Below are 20140 nucleotides of genomic sequence, written 5' to 3'. Positions count from 1 at the left end.
AGCTTGTCCATTCCCGCTGATCCTCTGGAACCTGTGTTATGGATGGTTGTGAGCCACCATGTGGGTGCTGGGAATTGAACTCTTTCTTCTGCAGGAGCAATGAGTGCCCTTAACCTCTGAGCCATATCTCTAGCCCATACATTTGGTTTTGATGGATGAGAAAGGTAATTCACGTTAGGCTAACAAAAATGCCGCTTTCATAGTAGGGGTCTGCAGTCAAAGGGGCAAAGACTTGCCCTAAGCATCCTTTGTGAGGCCCTAAACACACATTTGCTCATTTTGGAAACCTCTGGCCTCCACCAAAGGACCATTTCACCTGGTGTTAGAGAATTCCACAAGTCACTAATGTCTTAGTTCCAAACAAGAGAGTTAACCCCTGGTATTGGTTGCAGAGACCACAGACCACCACCCAATTTCCGCCAAATGGTGACGTTTCCAAGATGGCAGTAGCCCCCTGATTGTTGGGGGGCTCTGCTTCCGTTTCCGGGACAGAATCCGGAAGTGCCAGTTGAGGGTCGTCTTCCTATCTTCAGTTGCGTCGGCAGTTGGAGAAGGACAGACGGTGATGGCGGCGGTCGCAGCGGACCCAGCTGCAGCTGCCGTCCCGGCCTCTGCTGAGGACCGAGACACACAGCCCGAGGCAATGCCAGACCTGGATGAACAGTGGCGCCAAATCGGGAATGGGCGAGAGCGTCCACTGCGAGCTGGCGAAAGCTGGTGAGGCTGGGCTTCAATGAAGCCTTGGCCAAGGGGACCTTGGGGGCGTTAGTATCGCGGGGTACTTAGAAATCAAATTCTGAGGATGAAGCGGTGCGAGGCTGGGAAGGGGCTTGGGCCGGCGGGAGAGAGGGGGCGTGGAAGGGCTAAGTGAATGAATCTCAACGTTTGGGGGAAAAGGCGGGGCCCGAGTGGGGCAGTCAGCCGCCTAAGGACAAAATGGGGTTTGTGCTAGGGGTGGGGCGTGAAGGGGATGGCCTTGGGAGTCAGGGGACTGCATCGTTTGGGGAGGGGGGTGAGAGGGGACTGCGTCTTGGAACCTGGAGCCTGGAAAGGAGGCTGGCTCCATACTTAACGCGGGGGCGTGGCGTGTGTTACAAAACGTTGCGTCGGTTGCAAGGAACGGCCTACAAGTACTCGAAGCGCCTGTGAACCCGACGAGCTTGGTGGCGTCCGCTGAAGAGCAACTCCATAGCCTATAGCTGTGGGCCGAGGGGCGGAATAGTGTTGTATGGGGAGGGTGCCTGGCTCCTGGGAACGAGGCGAAGGACTGGGGAGGGGCAAACTGTGGAGGAGGGGCAGTGCCTGGGGCAGAAAATGGCGCCTGCAAAAGAGCAAAGATTGTGACGCGGTATTTTTTTTGTTTTTGTTCTTTTTTTTTTCTTTCTTAAACACCCTCTAGTTAAGTTCTCCTTCCTAGAACAGGAGAAAGTGCAGGTGGTTTACAAAAGATTATTTGGGGAGTTTTTTTTCCACGTGATAATATTTTTGTAGTCAGAAATGGCTATTTAAAAGGGATCCACAGCTTTTAACAAATTGTCTTGTTAGACCAATTTTTTTAAAAATGCTAATCAATGCCTCTTAAAATTTACTGCTCCCCGGATTCCTATTTCTCTCTGAGTTGCTTCTCATTTTTAATTGTGAAAATCGTAAGACCTACAAAGATTATAGTATAAAACGTTTTACATAAATGGACATCCTGCTGAAAGAAATGGTTTGTATGCTTCAAAAATGGCAAGGTCATGAAAGGCATATGCTGAAGAACTGTTCCAGATTGAAGGAATTAATGCAGTTTAACAAGTTTATGCAACACGTGATCCTCATTTGGATCTAGAACAGGAAAAATAAATTATTTTTAAAAATGAGGGTTCTTTCTCATAATTTATTTCTCTTTCACTGTAAAGTTTATTGGAAAAAAATCGATGAAATTTGACAAAGGCCAGTAGATAAAATATTGGTACTGATAATTTCTTGTGATAATTGTAATGTGGTTATGAAAGAATATCCTTTGGTGAAAAAATACATACTGAAATTTTAGGGATAAGGAGCCATCATGTAAACAACTTACCAAATAATTGAAAAACTATCTTATGTTAAAAATGCACATGGGAGGGAGAAGATTATGGAAATATTGGTCATAGGATGTAAAATTTAGTTAGACAAAAGGGAACAAGTTCAAGAGCTCCCTTGTACAAAAATGGAGATTATAGCCAATAACACTCTATTCTATACATGAAAATTGCTTAATAGATTTTACATGTTCTTACCCAAACAAACTGTGTGACATAATTGGTTTGTTAACTAGTTTGATTTAGTGTTTTACAATGTATATATCAAAACATCATGCTGTATACTATCAATGCACACCTTTTTTTTTTTTTTTTTTGTCTAGTTTAAGATAAATGAAAATACCCCAAAGATGATATGGGGAAAAAGAGAATAGAACAAATGGATAAAGTGTGTTATATTTGGGGACTCTAAGGGCATACAGAGAAGTCTTTATATTATTTTGCCCACTCTTTTTAGAGACAGGGTCTCTATTATGTGGTCCTGGCTGTCAGGGAAGTAACTATATCAGGCTGGCTTTAAACTTAGAAATCTGGCTGAGATTACAGGCATACTCCACCATGCCTGGCTTTTTAAAAACCCATTTTCAGGGAGTTTACTTCAAAGAAAAATTAGTAAATTTTATATGTGAATTAATCACTCATGTGAAGATTCAGAACATTACCTTAAAAAACTCGTATGCTTTTCTCCTCCATCTTCATAGGAAACTGTTATCCTAAATTTTGAATTAAAGGGCTCTTTTCACATTTCATTATCATAATAAACTTCCAATATTCATATATATGTGTATATATACATATATATATGAACATGAGTGTGTTTGTGAAATAGACTGTGAGCCCTTATATTCCATGGTAAATAGTATCTGTATGATGTAATTTGATACATTAACCTTGATCTGTTGGTCTGCCAGGTTTCTCAAATGTTAAGATGCTGCTGTTCTCTTAAGCAGTAATTTTTTAAATACATATTTAAATTTTTATTTATATTTTATGTCCATCTGTACCTCAGGATATCCAACAGCTTCCTGTTTCATGCAGTATAAATGGTAAAGTCCTGAGTGACCTGCAAGGCTTTTGGAGACTGGTACCCTTTCTCCATTCTAACATTCTCTGATCTCTCTGATTATCAGCCCACCAGTCCCTTCCTCTCTCCATCAGGGACATCCACATTAGACTTTTGCTGTTCTTTACATTTAGGGCCTTTTCCAGGTTTTCCCACTTTACAAAGTTCCTAAACAACACTGCCAGTGAAATGTGTATACATTACTGGGGAGATAAATTACAATTCCCATACTAGAGGATATAGTGACATCTTTCTGCCATTATATCATAGTTCTCCAGCAAAGAGTAGCCTCAATCCATCCTGAAAACAAACAGTAACCAGACTGTTTGTATAACTCATTTGGAGATGTCCAAACAGTTCTCAAAGCTTTGGTTCATTCCTTTTTCCTACCTTGACAGATGTGTCATTATTTTTGCTATTGGTAGATAACACATGATCCTGTCATCCTTACCAATGGCCTTTTAAATTAGCCTGCCAGGAGAGGATCTTCTTTGGGGTAAGGAAAATGTTTTGGAAGTAAGTAGAGGTGGGTACACAACATTGTGAATGTACTAAATGTTAATGAATTGTTCACTTTAAAATGGGTTAATTTTATGTTAACTTCACCTCATTAAAAAAAATTACCACACCAGTGTTGGTTGAGTATTAAAGCCAATTTGTTTCTCCTGTTGGAATTGTTATGAAGCATTTTGCCAAGCTCCACTTTTTGTTGCTTATTTAAGTTAGGTAAGAGCAAAGTATCTCAAAGTTTGCTGTCATAGTTGAGAAATACGTATTTATAAAGCATTTGAATTCAAGGACTAGCTTCAAATCATACATCTGTCAGTATTATCTGCACCTCCCATCCTTAGTTTAATAGCAGATTAAAACAATTCCAGTTAAGTAACTCACTCATCTCTACTGATTAAATTTCTTAGATGCATTTATTTGGGGGTGGGGTGGAGTACACCATGTGACTCATTGTGCTGGAGGAGGCCAGAAAACTACTTGCAGGAGTCAGTTCCCTCCTCTGTATTTCCTGGGGGATCAAATTCAGGCCAGCAGACTTGGTGGCAAGCACCTTTACCTACTGTACCATCTTACCCACCTTCCACCTTATTTTTTGATACAGGGCTTTTTGAACCCAGAGCTCTGTTTTAAAATGGCCAGCAAACCTTTAGTATTTTGTCTCCATGGCCCCCTCAAATGTTGAGATTATCACTATGCCAAATGTTAAGTTTTTTTTAAGACAGTGTTTCCCCGTGTAACTTGGGCTGTCCTAGAACTCACTTTGTACACCAGACTGGCCTCGAACTCACAGAGATCCACCTGCCTCTGGCTCCTTAGTGCTGGGACTAAAGGTGTGTACCACTGCCACCTGTCTTGTGCCAGATTTTTTGCTCAGCTTTTTTTCTGTAGCTGTGAGGATCCAGACACAGCAGGCACTTGACCCAGCCCCTAAAGAGCTTATGTTTTGAGACCACATTCCAATCTCTGAAAAGACAGCTTCGTTAGAAAGTTTCTGTTCTTGTGACAGTGAATTGTCTACACATTTAAATCAAGGATATTTGAGAGACTTTGGTTAGTTCTGTATAGGGTACAGAAACTTCCTAACAGTAAACAACTGTGGAGTTCTTTTTTATTTTTTTTTAGATTTATTTATTATTATATGTACGTACACTGTAGCTGTCTTCAGACACACCAGAAGAGGGCGTCAGGTCTCATTACGGATGGTTGCGAGCCACCATGTGGTTGCTGGGATTTGAACTCTGGACCTTCGGAAGAGCAGTTGGGTGCTCTTACCCACTGAGCCATCTCACCAGCCCCAGTAATGTATTCTACACAACTAACTGAGGACGTTTTTATTTTTCTTTGAGGTCTCACACTGTTAACCCAGGCTGGGCTTGTGAGAGTTCTGCCCTAGCCTCTAAAGTGCATTTTTTGATTTCTCATTTTCTTTTTCTTTCTTTTTTTTTTTTTTAGACTTATTTATTTTATGAATGACTACACTGTAGCTGTCTTCAGACACACCAGAAGAGGGCATCAGATCCCATTATAGATGGTTGTGAGCTACCATGTGGTTGCTGAGAACTGAACTCAGGACCTCAGGAAGAGCAGCCAGTGCTCTTATTTGCTGTGCCATCTCTCCAGCCCTGGTTTCTCATTTTTCAAAAATATTTTAATAGGAAGAACTGGGCATGAACCCCAGCTCCTTAACCCCAGCACTAGGGAGGTAGTGGCACAGGACCAGAAAGCCAAGGCCAGTGTAGGCCACATGAGAACTTGTTTCAAAGAAAGTTGGAAAAGTGAAAGCCATTTAAAAAGCTTCCTGGTGTTACCAGTGTGGTAACACATGGCTTTTTGCCAGTACTCTGGAGGCAAGGGGATTCCTGGTCATCTACATAGTGAGTTTTAGGCCATACAGTGAGTGCTGTTTCAAACAACTGAAGACTTTTAGATCTATATGATTATTCTTTTTTTTTTAAAGATTTATTTATTTATTATATGTAAGTACACTGTAGCTGTCTTCAGACACTCCAGAAGAGGGCGCCAGATCTCGTTACGGATGGTTGTGAGCCATCATGTGGTTGCTGGGATTTGAACTCCGGACCTTCAGAAGAGCAGTCGGGTGCTCTTACCGACTGAGCCATCTCACCAGCCCTATATGATTATTCTTGTTGCCCTTTGATGGGAGAAAAACAACCTTATGTTATCTCCCAGAGATAATTATGGCATTTTTCCAGTGTCATTGTCTTAAGTTTGGAAAGACAGATCAACAGTGCTTGGATGTGGGTATGGTGACTCGTTTGTCTGATTTCAGCACTTACGAGACGGCCAGCCGTGGAGGAATAGTTAGAAAACAAGATGAGCATGATAACACACATCTGAAGTCTTAGTTCTTGGGAGGCTAAAGCAGGAGGATTGTGAGTTCAAGGCCATCCAGGGCAACATGAGTCCTAATCTAACCTGTCTCAAAAGAAAAATGTTAAAATCACGACAAAAAGACAAAAAGAGTTCGTTTTATAAGAACATAGTGGTAAAGATTATTAGGTTCTTACGATCATCTTTTATATAGTTCAAAATCAGCCTGGGCTACATAGACCTTGTCTCAACAACCAAAGAGATTGAATATGCAGTCATTCGTGGTGTATCCTTTTAATCCCAACACTCTGGAGCCAAAGGTAGGTGAGTTCTAGGTCAGCCTGGGATATGTAATGAGTTCCAGGACAGCCAGGGATACATAGTGGGACCCTGTCTCAAATGAAAGTAAAAAGGTGGACTGGAGAAATGACCCAGCAGTTAAGAATACATACTGCTTCCAGAGGCCCAAACACCCAGTTCGGTTCCCAACACCACATTAGATGGCTAACAAACACCTGTAACTCCAGCCCCAGGGAATCTCATGCCTTCTGGCTTCCAAGGGCCTTTGTAATTACATGCACATGCTTGCACACAGGCACACACATACATTTTAAAAAATATAAAAAAGAACTAAGAATTGGCAATAATTTGGTGACAAGTGATTATAGTAATTTTATATAGACGATCTAACTCCTATTCATCTTTGGGTATATTGGCCACAGGATAATGGGCAGTAAAGAACTCACTAGTATGCCTTTATGTGTATTTAACCTTATTTAAATAAACTTCATAGAGTAATGTTATATTTATCACCTATAAGATTTTTTTAGTTGTGCAGGATGGTGGGGATGTGAATAATGAAAGAATTCAAGACACAAAAAGCCACAAGAAGAGGGTTTATTATGCAAGAAATAACTCTTGTTGAGGCAGGGGTGTTTTGTGTAGGTAGTGAAGCAATGTTTTAATGATGCAGTGCCCTGGAACATTTGTAGTTGGGGCTTATGATAGGTAAAGTTAACTCTTTCTGACCAGGTAACAGTTATTAGTGGCCTTGCTTTGAAAAGCCCATCCTGTCCTGAGTCAATAACTGAATAACTGCCTTATTCTGAGGCTGTCCCAGAGTGTTCTCTACATTTATTTTCTCCTGATTGTATGAGATTAGGTCTCTAGCCCTGGCTGTGCTCACATTCAAAGTAATTTTCCTGTCTCCCAAGTGCGTGTGTGTGTGCGTGTATGAGTGTGAATTCAATGTAAGACCTCTTAAGTGCTAGGTAAGAGGTCTACCACTAAGCTATAGCCCCATCCTAAACTAACTGAAGTTTTGTTACAGAGTGATTTTAATATTAATTTTCTTTCAAGATATGCTTTTAGGAAGGTGAGGGGCTAGAGAGATGGTTCAGTGGTTAAAAGGGTGTACTACTAATCTTGCAGACACTCAAGTCAGATAGCTCACAATTGCCCGTAGTAACTCCAGCTCCAGGGAAGATCTGAAGCCTTTGGCTTCTGTGAGTACATGTACTCATGTACATATTTCTATCTACAGACACATAAGTATACACATAATTAAATAAAATCTTAGCTGGGTGTGGTGGTGATCCCAGTACTTGGGAGGCAGAGGCAGGCAGATCTCTGTGAGTTCGAGGCCAGCCTGGTCTACAGAGAAAGTTCCAGGACAGCCAACACTGTACAGAAAAACCCTGACTTGGAGAAAACAAAAACAAAACAGAAAAAAAAAAAACCAGAAACTAATAAGATATTTTTAATTGAGCAGTGTCTCCCTTTGTATTGAAAATACTATTAACTATAAATTAGCTTTATTAAGTGAACTTCATAAACTGTAGAGGCCAGTAAAGCTGAAAGGAGGAATGTCAATGTAGGAGTTGATAGGTTGAATGATAGATTTTATGGCATGAGCTCCTAGGTGGGAATGTGTATTTTCCTGGAATAAGTGATATGCTAGGGTCTGGAGAGTGGGGAGGGCAATGTATAGACAAATCACACACACACAGAAATACAAAGCCAAGTGTGATTTGTCTATGATCCTAGCATGGAGGCAGGGGCAACGAGTTCACTGCCAGCCAAGACTATAGTGAAACCCTGTCTCAAAAGAGACCCTGAACAAAATCCACAGCATAGCTGAGCCATGAGGGTATGTACACACCTTTCAATCCCAGCATTCAGGAGGCTGAAGCAGAAGGAACCAGAGAGCTTGAGGCCAGCTTGGGCTACATACTTAGTATGTTCCAGGCCTTACCAGATGGTACAAGACATCGATTTTAAAAACAGGAATGAATGAAAAAAAAATCAAGTAATCCAATATTCAAATGTGCATTTCACTGAATAAATTTTGCTCTTAACTTATATTTACATAGTGCTGGAAATTTTCTGCTTAAATTACAGTGGATTAATAGTAACTGCACATGATGAAAAGTTGTATTGCTAGCCCCTGAATGATCGTATGACACCCTGTTGTCTGTCTGGGTTCCAGGTTCCTTGTGGAGAAACACTGGTATAAACAGTGGGAGGTGTACGTGAAGGGAGGGGATCAAGATGCTAGCACCTTTCCTGGCTGTATCAACAATGCTGGGCTCTTTGAAGGTACCAAGCTTCTGCCTCTCTCCATTAACCTTGCCCTGGAGTTCTGATCCCTTCTGTTCCTACAAGGGGCCATATTCCCATTCTCTATGCTTAGTCATTAGTAGGGTGGCCAGAATTGACAATTCCTTTCTTTATTCATGTTTTGCCTCATCCGTACCCCTATACCTACAGATCAGATAAGCTGGCATCTCAGGGAGAGACTGCTAGAAGGAGATGATTATGTGCTGCTCCCAGCGCCTGCTTGGAACTACATGGTCAGCTGGTATGGCTTAATGGATGGCCAGCCACCTATTGAGCGCAAGGTATATGGGTGGGGTAGATGCTAAGGGTTTGTGTTAGATTTCTCTGGGAAGTTGGGGAGGAGAAAGGCTATGTAGGCTCAGGGTAGGTCCAGAATTGTATATACCTATATTCCTTTGTCAGTTGGGTGGGTCTTTGAGTGTTGGTGCTCCTCTGCCTTCACAGGTCATAGAACTTCCTGGCATTCGGAAGGTGGAAGTGTACCCACTAGAGCTACTGCTCGTTCAGCACAGTGATATGGAGACAGCTCTCACCATTCAGTTTAGCTATACTGATTCTGTGGGTGAGTCTCAGGGCCTCTGGGATAAATTCCTGTTCCTAATCATGGGTCATATCTCAGTGACCCAAGGATGTGTGGGGAGCAGCTTATAGCCTCCTGAGAAGGCACCAGTCAAACTGTGGAGGAAGGTGGTGGTGGCCAAGTTGAGCATAAACACTGGGTGTCTACTGGAGTCTACAAAAAAAATGAGCTATATTCCAGTTGCTTGGGTGAGGGTTGAAAAGAGTCTTTGTTTATTGGGAAGGTCTCAAATTCTGAGTTTCAAAGTGTGAAGAATGATCTGAGGACACAATGTATTGGCCATGTAAGCAAATTTTATGAGAATGAGTTAACACTATCACATGGGTGAGTATTCTGGGGTCCTAGAAGATATGGTCATGTTCCATCACCCTCCACAGACCTAGTCTTGCAAACAGCTCGGGAGCAGTTTCTGGTAGAGCCTCAGGAAGACACACGCCTCTGGACCAAGAACTCAGAGGGCTCTTTGGATCGACTGTGTAATACACAGATCACACTGCTTGATGCCTGCCTTGAGACTGGGCAGGTAAAGAGGATTCCTTTGTGCTGATAGCCAGGTGGATGGATTCCTGGCACTAGTCAGACCAGGGAAGGGCAGGGTGCCATTGAGCCTTTCCATTAATACATTCCTTTTTTCCTTTCTTTACCTTATACCCAGTTGGTCATCATGGAGACTCGAAACAAAGATGGCACTTGGCCCAGTGCTCAGCTGTGTGGCATGTGAGCCTTTGGGGTGTAATGCAGTGTGGGACCACCCCAGAGTAGGCAGACAGAACCTATGGGTACAGATCACCCACTTGTAGTGGGCCTTACCTCATAGGGTTTCTCATCCAACTCCAGGAACAACATACCGGACGAGGATGAGGACTTCCAGGGGCAACCGGGCATCTGTGGCCTTACCAATCTGGGCAACACATGCTTCATGAACTCGGCCCTACAGGTTGGGCTATTAGGTCTATGTCTGGCAAACTATAGTGGTTAGGTATTGGGGACAGAGCTAGGGGGTGGGGGTAGGGCAAAGAAGACTACAGTACAGGGGATCAGGTGGAAAGCCAAGGCTCCATAAATCTGATCTGCTGTGCCCACATTTGCTCCCCATTCTCCCTTCTTTCTTTTGGCGCTACCATCTTCCTCCTCCAGAGATACTGATATTTTCCCTGATACTGCATTCACAATGCCAACCTTTTCCCCCTTCTCTCTCTCTCATTTCCTTTTCTTCCCATCTTCCTTTTCTGTTCTCACCTGCACCACCTCACCTCTCCTCTACCTCCTTCACTGGATCCTACTACCACAGTGCCTGAGCAATGTGCCACAGCTGACAGAGTACTTTCTCAACAATCGCTACCTGGAGGAGCTCAACTTCCGGAACCCTCTAGGCATGAAGGGTGAGCTTGCTGAGGCCTATGCAGATCTGGTAAAGCAGACTTGGTCTGGCTACCACCGCTCCATTGTGCCAAATGTGTTCAAGGTGTGTCTCAACCCCGTGGGCTCTCTCCCGCCTTCTTTTCTCTTGCTTCTCTTATCTCATGCTCACTCTCCCATCTACTGTCTCCTTAGAACAAGGTTGGCCATTTTGCATCCCAGTTTCTGGGCTACCAGCAGCATGACTCACAGGAACTACTGTCATTCCTCCTGGATGGGCTACATGAGGATCTCAATCGAGTCAAAAATAAAGAATATGTTGAGCTATGCAATGGTGCTGGGCGGCCTGATCTGGTAGGCTACCCATTAAAGCTACATGGCCACTGCCTTAGGATGTCTCTGTTTTCCCCAGTCTATCACCTTAGCATCTTCTCAGTTCCCCTACCTTGACCTTTACCTCAACCCCAGTTATTGCACTATATCTGTTCCCATACCTATCTTAGAGTTTACCCCAGTTAGGCCCCAGTCCTTCATTCAAAATGCCAGCTCTGACAGGGAACGTGGGTTCCAGACAGACCTAGCTGTAACCCTGCCACTAGGCTTCAATGGTGTCCTTTACCTCAAACCCCTATGAATCTATTCCCAAACCTTTCTCTCTACCCCAAACTCACCATAACACTTGTCAACAGGAAGTGGCTCAGGAAGCCTGGCAGAACCACAAACGACGAAATGATTCTGTGATCGTGGACACTTTCCATGGCCTCTTCAAGTCCACACTGGTGTGCCCTGATTGTGGCAATGTTTCTGTGACCTTCGACCCCTTCTGCTACCTCAGCGTCCCACTGCCTGTCTGCTCCAGGAGGGTCTTAGAAGTCTTCTTTGTCCCCATGGATCCCCGCCGCAAGCCAGAACAGGTGAGGTTGTGGGGACACAATGAGGGACATGCAATCAGACTTTGATTACTTCCCTCACGCTTTTCTACATTAACCTACGATAAGCTTCTTTGATCTTTTGTAAATGTTCTTTCTCCCTCAGCACCGGGTTGTAGTCCCCAAGAAGGGCAATATCTCAGATCTGTGTGTGGCTCTGTCCACACATACAAGTGTTGCACCAGACAAGGTGAGACTTTGCAGATGGAGACTGGGTAGGTAGGTTTTAAAGGAAGAACCTTGCACACTGACTTTCCCTGTGTCCCTGTACTATTCACAGATGATAGTAGCTGATGTCTTCAGTCACCGATTCTATAAGCTTTACCAGCTGGAGGATCCGCTGAGTGGCATCTTGGATCGTGATGATATCTTTGTGTGAGTGAGGAAACAGATGGGAATGGATAGACGATGCTCCCCCGACCTTTTGTTTTGTCCTACTGGGAATAGAACCCAGAACGCATGAGCATGTTAGATAAGGATTCTTTTTGGCTGTTGTTTGCTTTTTTTGTTTTGTTTTTTGTTTTCTGCTTTTCAAGAGAGGGTTTCTCTGTGCAGTCCTGGCTATCCTGGAACTCACTCTGTAGACCAGGCTGGCCTCGAACTCAGAAATCCACCTGCCTCTGCCTCCCATGTGCTGGGATTAAAGGCGTGCGCCACCACTGCCTAGATAGGTAGGCTAGATAAGTACTCGTAACACTTGAGCTACACTTACAGTTTAATACATATACTCAGAAGTATGATATATATATATATATATATATATATATACACACACACATACACACACATAGATATGTATAGAAAATAAACATGAATATATATGCATAAGTATATATAATATTTATAACTATGTATGTATGTGTGTATGTATACAGAATATATATATATATATATATATATATTCTGAGAGAGAGAGAGAGAGATGGTCTCTCTGTGTAGCCCTGGCTATCCTCAAACATAGAGATCCACCTTGCCTCTCGTCTCATGTGCTGGGATTAAAGGTGTATGCCACTATGTCCAGCAACATGCTCAATTTAAAATGTATTTGTTATTTATTTAGAGCCCAAGCTTCCTACATGCTAGGCAAGTGCTTCCCACAACATTTTTTAAATTTGGGGCAACTAAATACGATGTATGTGAAAAGAAATGTTCTTTGTAAACAAGTGTTTTCCCCAGGAAAAAAATGTTTCAATCCTTGTTTGTATTACCTCCCCCCTAGCATTCCCAGGTTACCAAGGCTCTTCCTCAAACAGCATATAAACAAAGTGCTATGGAAGTTATCTGATAGTTTATAAAATACCAAATCCTTCATGGATTTCCAGACCCTTTAAAATATTTTGGGACAAGTGCTAGCTAGCTACTCTTCCAGGGGATCTGGGTTCAATTCCCAGCAACCACATAGAAGCTCACAACCATCTGTGACTCCAGCCCCAGGGCATCCAGATACCCTCTTTTGGTCTTTGCAATCACCAGGCATACATGGGATACATAGACATACATACAGGCAAAACACCCATATACATAAAATAATGATAAAATATTAGGTAAGATGGCTCAATGGGTAAAAACACTTTTACAAACTTTGACAACCTGAATCCATGATGGAAGGAGGGAACTGACTCCTGAAAGATGTATTCTGACATCCACATGTGTGTCATAGCATGTGTATACCCATACAAATACAAACATACACTAATAATAAAAATGAAAAAGAACTCAGCTCATGGACTGAGCTGAATAGATGGAGCAACTGAATAGATGGGGTAATCTTTCTTGGGATGCCTCAATTACGGAAAAACTAACCACTGCCCCTTACACACATACAGATATGAGGTGACTGGTCGGATTGAGCCAGTTGAGGGTTCAAGAGATGATATTGTGGTTCCTGTTTACTTGCGGGAGCGCACCCCATCCAGAGACTACAACAACTCCTACTATGGTCTGATACTTTTTGGGCACCCTCTCCTGGTGTCAGTGCCCCGGGACCGGTTCTCCTGGGAGGGCCTATATAACATCTTGATGTACCGACTTTCGTAAGTACCGTTGTCCTAGGGTCAGGGGGAGTGCATTTGAGGGAGGGGACCAAGGTCAGTACTTAGACTCGGGTTCTGAGTTGCTGTTTGGTACATCCAAAGGATAGTTCAAATTGAACATGGCAGTAGACTTTGCAGAGCGTTTTCTTTTTTTAGACCTCTGGCTTCTCTAGTATTTCTCTTTGGTCCTGGGAATACAGAGGTGTGCAAGAAAAAGTAGAGACAACTTCATTTTGTATGTAATTGTCTCTACAGAGAGACTTGTATGTAGTTTTATCCTTACACCTAAAATCCAGAGTTCTTACCATGGAAGGCAAGCAAAGCTAAATTATCTGGATTAATCTCTCCTTCATTCTAATTCAAAAGGCTTCTCTGACATTAATTTGTAACTGGTTGTATATCTGTTTACCAGTGGCTTTAGAGCGCAGGCCACTGCTGGTGTTCTTAACCTTTTCATGCATCACTGCCTCACCACTTTCCAGGTTCATGATTAAGAGCTGCCAGGTGTGGTGGTGCATGCCTAGAAACCCAGCTACTTGTTCAGCTGTGGCAGGAAAAGCCACATATGACCAGCTTGAGTAACTTACCAAAACTGTCTGAAGAATTTTTTTGTTTCAGAAAAGTGTTGGGAGTGTAGCTCGGAGATGAAGCATTCACATAACATTTTGAGAGACAGAGAGACAGAGAGAGACAGAGACTGACTCTTTCATGTGTGTTTACCAGTAACTTCTCCACCAGACCCAAATAAAACTTTGGGATACCCCTCTATCCTTGTGGCCCTCCCTTGGGAGTCTTCTCTGCTCTGTTACAGACGATATGTGACCAAACCCACCTCAGATGAGGATGATGGGGATGAGAAAGGTGAGTCCCCAAGAAGGTGAGAAGGAAGCGAGACCCACTAAGGATGAGGGTATCTTACTTAGCAGGGATGAAAGGCTGAGGAGCAGTGGGTTTGGATTTGGATATATGACACACACAGGGTTCCTCTGTGTTGAAGCCCAGTTCCCTGGAGTACCACATTTTGATCCTTGACATTCTCTCCATCCTAGTTGATGAAGATGAAGATGAGGATGTCGAAGATGACAGCAGCAGTGAGGAAGAAAAGGAGGAAACGTCTGGGCCCACTGTTAATGATGGTACCCAAGAAGCAGAGCAGGAGCAGGCTGGGACCAGCTCTGGGGTCACTGAGAGATGCCCATTTCTCTTAGACAACAGCCTCCGCGCATCACAGTGGCCCCCAAGGCGACGACGAAAGCAACTGTTTACTCTGCAGACAGTGAACTCCAATGGAACCAGTGACCGGACCACCTCCCCTGAAGAAATGCAAAGTATGTCACCTGGCTAGGGTTACAGATAAAAGGAGAGATGTCCTAGCAACAGGAGCATAACCGTCTCCTCTACACCTCTAGCCCAGCCATACATTGCCATGGATTGGGAACCAGATATGAAGAGGCGTTATTATGACGAAGTGGAGGCTGAGGTAAATGGAAATGGGACCCAAGAGATGGGAGACCCTTGTAGCTCACACTGCAACCCTTTATGCATCCTCCCCTAATTCCAGCTAGGAATAGAGCCAAGAGATACAGGCCCAGGACTGGCCTGGCCTTGGCACCTGCACACCTCTGGGAGCGCCATGGTCTCAGGTTCTGACTCACCTGGTCTGTGATTGCACACTGCCCTATTTTTCTCTACCTTCGTCTTGTCTGACCGTCTGGACACTAACTCCCCTCTCCAGGGCTATGTGAAGCATGACTGTGTGGGCTACATGCTGAAGAAAAGTCCAGTGCAGCTGAAGGAGTGCATCAAACTCTTCACCACTGTGGAAACCCTGGAGAAGGAGAACCCCTGGTGAGAGCCTGACATTCAGGAGAGATTGCATGAGTGGTACTAACTAGAGCCTTTAACAGAAGTACTCACACATAGGAACAAATGACAGTACCAGGCAGACAGAAAGTCAGAGCTTCCTTTACAAAATAAAAACAAGTGGTACATGCCTACAGTCTTTTAGTGAAGCTGTCTGAGAGGGAGAGGGAATGACTGAGAATGAATTTTTGTAGGCTAGATGGTGTGTGTGAAGAATATATAAGGTATGAGGTAGATGAGGCTGGATTCTGTCCGTAGGTACTGCTCCTCCTGCAAGCAGCACCAGCTGGCCACCAAGAAACTGGACCTCTGGATGCTACCCGAAGTTCTCATTATCCACCTGAAGCGTTTTTCATTTTCCAAAATTTCCCGGGAGAAGCTGGACACCCTGGTGCAGTTTCCTATCCGGTCAGGAGCTTTGCAGAGAAAGGCTGTGGGACCTGGGAGGGTACAGGTGGAGCCCACCAGTACTTACTGTCTTCTCACCCACAGGGACCTGGATTTCTCTGAGTTTGTCATCAAACCAAAGAATGAGTCTTCACCAGACCTCTACAAATATGATCTCATCGCAGTTTCCAACCATTATGGTGGCATGCGTGATGGACACTGTATGTACCAGGCTATGGGCTGGGACATGCCCTGGTTGGCGGGATATAGACTAGGGGTCAGGATGTACCCAGTACATGACTAGGTTTATGTGTCAGAGAAAATTATTAAGGCAGGGGTAGCATAAAAGTAGATTTGGATACTCTAGAGAGCCAAGAAGATGGTAAGAATGGTTTCGGTTTATTTCAGATACAACATTTGCCTGCAACAAGGACAGTGGCCAGTGGCACTACTTTGATGACAATAGTGTCTCACCTGTGAATGAGAATCAGATTGAGGTATAGCTTCTGTACTTCTTCTTGCCCTCTTTTCTGTTATCCCCCTCTGACTTCCAAACTGACCAATGTCCTCTCTTTGCAGTCCAAGGCAGCCTATGTCTTGTTCTATCAGCGCCAAGATGTGGGTCGACGCCAGTCCCAGACTTCTTCATCTGACACTCCTGCCTCTCCTGTCTCCAGTTCTACACCCAACTCTGACATCATGGATATCAACTAAGGAGCCCTAGAACCTACCATGGAGAAGGAAGCCCCCTTTGCCACTCTCTCCTGTCTACCCCCTCCCTTTCCTGTGTTTATCGCCCCCCCTACCCCCCCAGACATTGCAGGCTTAGTCTGTGGCTACTGTTCTCTTGTACCGCTGTATTACTCTCTCAGAAAGAAGAGGCCCTATGCCCCTGGCAGTGTGCCCCTGCCTGTGTGTGCCCGTACAGCAGTGACTTCCTCTCCTAGTCTTATTTATGCTCCCCTTCCCTCTTTTCCTCATGCCAAAGTGTTCTTAGTGGCTGATACTGGGGGTTTACATGAACACAGAGTGTATTTTCTTATTGAGACCATACCTTGTTCTCTGTGTTAAGTATCCATAAAAAGCTCCAGATTCCCATGTTCAACAGTGTGGTTTTGTTTCTTCATATGTGCTTACTGTGTACCAGTCATAGGTCTTTGTTCAGTTGAATTACTGAAGGTCAAGTATGGTATGTAGTTGATGCTGTTCTGAGTGCGTTTGTTGTTTTTGAGACAGGATCTGTCTGTGTAGCTCTTGGGTGTCCTGGAACTCACTGTGTGGATCAGGCTGACCTTTAACTCAGAGATTGTACCTCTGCCTCCTAAGTGCTGGCATTAAAAGCATGACCACCACACCTAGCTTTTTTGCGTGTTTATTAGTCACCTGAGCAACAGGTGCTGTCTTTCAAAAGCTCTCAAAATAGTTGCTGTAAGGACTATGTAGATCAGGCTGTCCTTTTGAATTTGCAGCAGTCTTCCTGTCTCTGAACCCTGGGATTACAAGCATGCACTACCGCCAGCTCCAAAGCGTTTTACAAATATCAACTCTGGCTTCATAGTGGACTTTTGCTAGAGTTGTCATCTCTAGTTTCAGATGAGGAAACGGGCACAGAAGTGAAGAGTGGCTTTGGTTCTGTCAGCTTATTGGTATATCTGTGTATTAGTCTGGGTTCTTGAGCTGAAAGATCTTTTGAGGGATCTGAGATGCACTACAGATAATAAACCAAGGACACACATCGAAGAGACAGGCATAGCTATAGGCAAACATTGTTTGGGGGCATAAAGATAATTGCCAAACCAACACTCAGATCCTGCTACTACCCTCTGAGAAGACTGTCCTCAGTACTATGAAGCTGTACCTGGGCCAGACTGGCCAGGCCAGTGGTTTCTATTGTCTCTGGGCTTGGTCCTCTGTCCCACCAGGACCACAATTGCCAACATGAACTTGCCTTTCTATCCCTTTAGAGAAAAACAAGGTACGGTTATTTGCCAAAGAACACTACTGAACAGCCAAAAGTTGCCATGTATATACTGAACATCTCTCATAAGATGCTGCCCAAAGAAGCCAACTATAACCTCTGGGGAGAGCTGTGGGTGGAATAGACAAGATGAATGTGTGGCATATGGATATAACTAATTAATGGAGCCCTAGTGAGGAAGGGAGTGCTCATTAGTGACACCCAAACAGCTGTTCTCACTAAGTTCGCAGTGGCCAGGCAAAACATAAAAGAAAGGATACCACTCAGAAACATCTAGGTAAGAGGGAGATATGGGGTGTGGGTACCTTCCACCTCCCATGCTCATGGACCAGAGAGGCTCTCTACACCCTTCCTATCATATAAGGGCTCTTATTCCGTTACATAGGTAAGTCAATGACATTGCTTAAATCACTGGCTATTGGTGATTGACTTAATCTCTGACCCCTCTGCCCTACCTGGGAGGTAGGAGCTGAAAGCCTTGTTTGTTTTTTTAGAGGTAGGTGAGAGACTGTTGATACAATCTCATATATCCCAGGCTAACTTCAAATTCATTCCATAGTCAAGGATGATTTTGAACTGTTCTTCCTGCTGGGATTATGGCCATGCACCACCATGCTTGTCCTAAAGTTCCAGTTTTCTTTTTTTTTTTCTTTTTTTTTTTATTTCAAGGCACATTTAATTTAATATCAGGAATTTGATACAAAAGGCCCAATACAATGAAGGAACACATTCCCCCATTTCACACCAACAGCAATGCTGTTCAACATGTGCCTGCTGAATGAGATGAGGGTTTACTGAATAATGGGAGTCTCATCACAGCCAAATACCATATACAATCTAGTTGTGAAATGAATGCTTATAATGCTTCAAACACTTTAAACCTGAAGTGTGAGACCACACCTTCACGTTTGTACAGTCCTCGGTTAAGGTGATCTACAGTTTCCACAGCCATTCAAAAGACCAACCATTGATAAAAACCACATAGATTTAAGGCTCCATTCTATAATATAGAGCCCAGAGCTAAGTGGATAAATATATGCTCTACTTGTACTGGTAGCTATGACCTGATTGTCTCACGGCTATTAGTTGGTTCTTAGCAAGTAAATCCTTTAAAGGCAAATTCACCTCATTTGAGTTTTGACCCAGTAGTTCAACAATCATGAAGTCCACAGTCTTATTGGCATAACTGATGTACAGTGTCTCTAAGTCACTATGCTCATGGCTAAGAGCGATGCATATTCCATTTTTACATTTTACTGGAATTTTACATGTTCAATTCATGATTTAAAACCTCTAGGATTTCAATCCTCCAAACTGTCTGAAGACACAGTGTGCCACAGACTTAAGACTTCTGTTTTTCCCTCTATTTTCTTCAAACAGAAACACTTCTCAAAGTGTCTACATGTCCTAGAAGGGGAATTTTTCGCAGTTGGCCTCTTCTTCGGAATAATCCGACGGCATCAAGCCTCTGAAGCAAGGGGGAGGGGAAGAGAAAAGCTGAAACACAAGGTTCATCTGGTAAGTTTTAATTAACCATTACAAGCTGGACAGTATAAGAATGTGGCTTTTTGGGCTCAAAAAGTCTGAGTCTTGGTGTGGGAACGAGTACTTGGCTGTCCCACCACAGCTTTCTCGAGGTGGGACTGTCAGGGAAGTCTTGACTGGGGAGTATGATTTGTTTACCTATCAGGCGTAAACTTCCAGGCACTCAGTTCATTTTGGGCTTGTTCCAGTTTGTCTTTAGTCTGTTCCAGTTCACCTTTCATTTTTAGGAAAAACAAGTTGATCGCTGGGTCTACCATTGTTGATCTGAGTTGGGCCACACTCAGCTGCTGAACTTGCTTGAGGTACTGGATTTGAGTAGTGCACTCTTGCATCTCTTGCTCCTTGGTTGCTAGCCGCATGACAAGAATGTTCTCCCTGCGTGCAGACTCCTGCTGTTGCTGCTTTAGTTTTTCTTCAGATTCCCTTAAACCAGTCACATCGTTTGAATTAAGATCTGTATACTTTCCCTCCAAAGCTTGAACATATGCTTCATATTGTTTCCATCTTAGAATTAACTCATCCCGTGCCATAACTTTGAAGTCTGTTTCACTCAGTCGGACCTTTTTAGGAAGAGGTTCTTCGTTGGTCATCTTGCACCCTTCCCAGCACGAGGCTGCGCGGGCGCCGCCAGTCACACAGGCCGAGGCTGCGCTGCCGCCCCCCCCCTTCCCCCGCGCTCCTCCCGCCGCAGCGCTGGTGAGAACCTTTATTTGCAGCCACCAAGTTCCAGTTTTCTAATCACTAGGTTATTTCTTATAGCAATGAACCCTTATTCTGAAGCCACCTAGGGACTTACCAAAGGTCATCTCATTGCTATAAATTCAAGTATGGCTGACAGGGCTTTTTATGAACAATGGGCTCCATTCACCCCGACACT

At 43.8% G+C, this 20140-nt stretch overlaps 1 protein-coding gene and 1 pseudogene across 1 annotated transcript; one reads left to right on the top strand and one right to left on the bottom strand.

Annotated features, from left to right (window-relative positions):
• The first annotated feature begins 518 nt into the window (after positions 1–518).
• Usp11 (ubiquitin specific peptidase 11) lies at positions 519–17086 on the top strand. Its single transcript, XM_021153263.2, has 21 exons — positions 519–717; positions 8459–8568; positions 8740–8870; positions 9034–9151; positions 9547–9692; positions 9825–9886; positions 10007–10106; positions 10461–10634; positions 10724–10882; positions 11218–11442; positions 11564–11647; positions 11738–11832; positions 13284–13490; positions 14302–14351; positions 14540–14818; positions 14900–14970; positions 15226–15338; positions 15612–15761; positions 15846–15961; positions 16149–16237; positions 16320–17086. Exons 1-21 carry the CDS (start codon positions 566–568, stop codon positions 16452–16454), a joined length of 2766 nt encoding a protein of 921 aa, XP_021008922.1. The 5' UTR covers positions 519–565; the 3' UTR covers positions 16455–17086.
• Positions 17087–19324: 2238 nt separating this feature from the next.
• LOC110287213 (pre-mRNA-splicing regulator WTAP pseudogene) lies at positions 19325–19923 on the bottom strand (annotated as a pseudogene).
• Between the last annotated feature and the right edge of the window lie 217 nt (positions 19924–20140).

Source organism: Mus caroli, unplaced genomic scaffold (assembly GCF_978045245.1).
Source record: "Mus caroli unplaced genomic scaffold, Mus_caroli_1 scaffold_5, whole genome shotgun sequence".
Classification (NCBI taxonomy): domain Eukaryota; kingdom Metazoa; phylum Chordata; class Mammalia; order Rodentia; family Muridae; genus Mus; species Mus caroli.
Note: the sequence above shows the minus strand (reverse complement) of the source record. Positions and strands in the feature narration are given on the sequence as shown.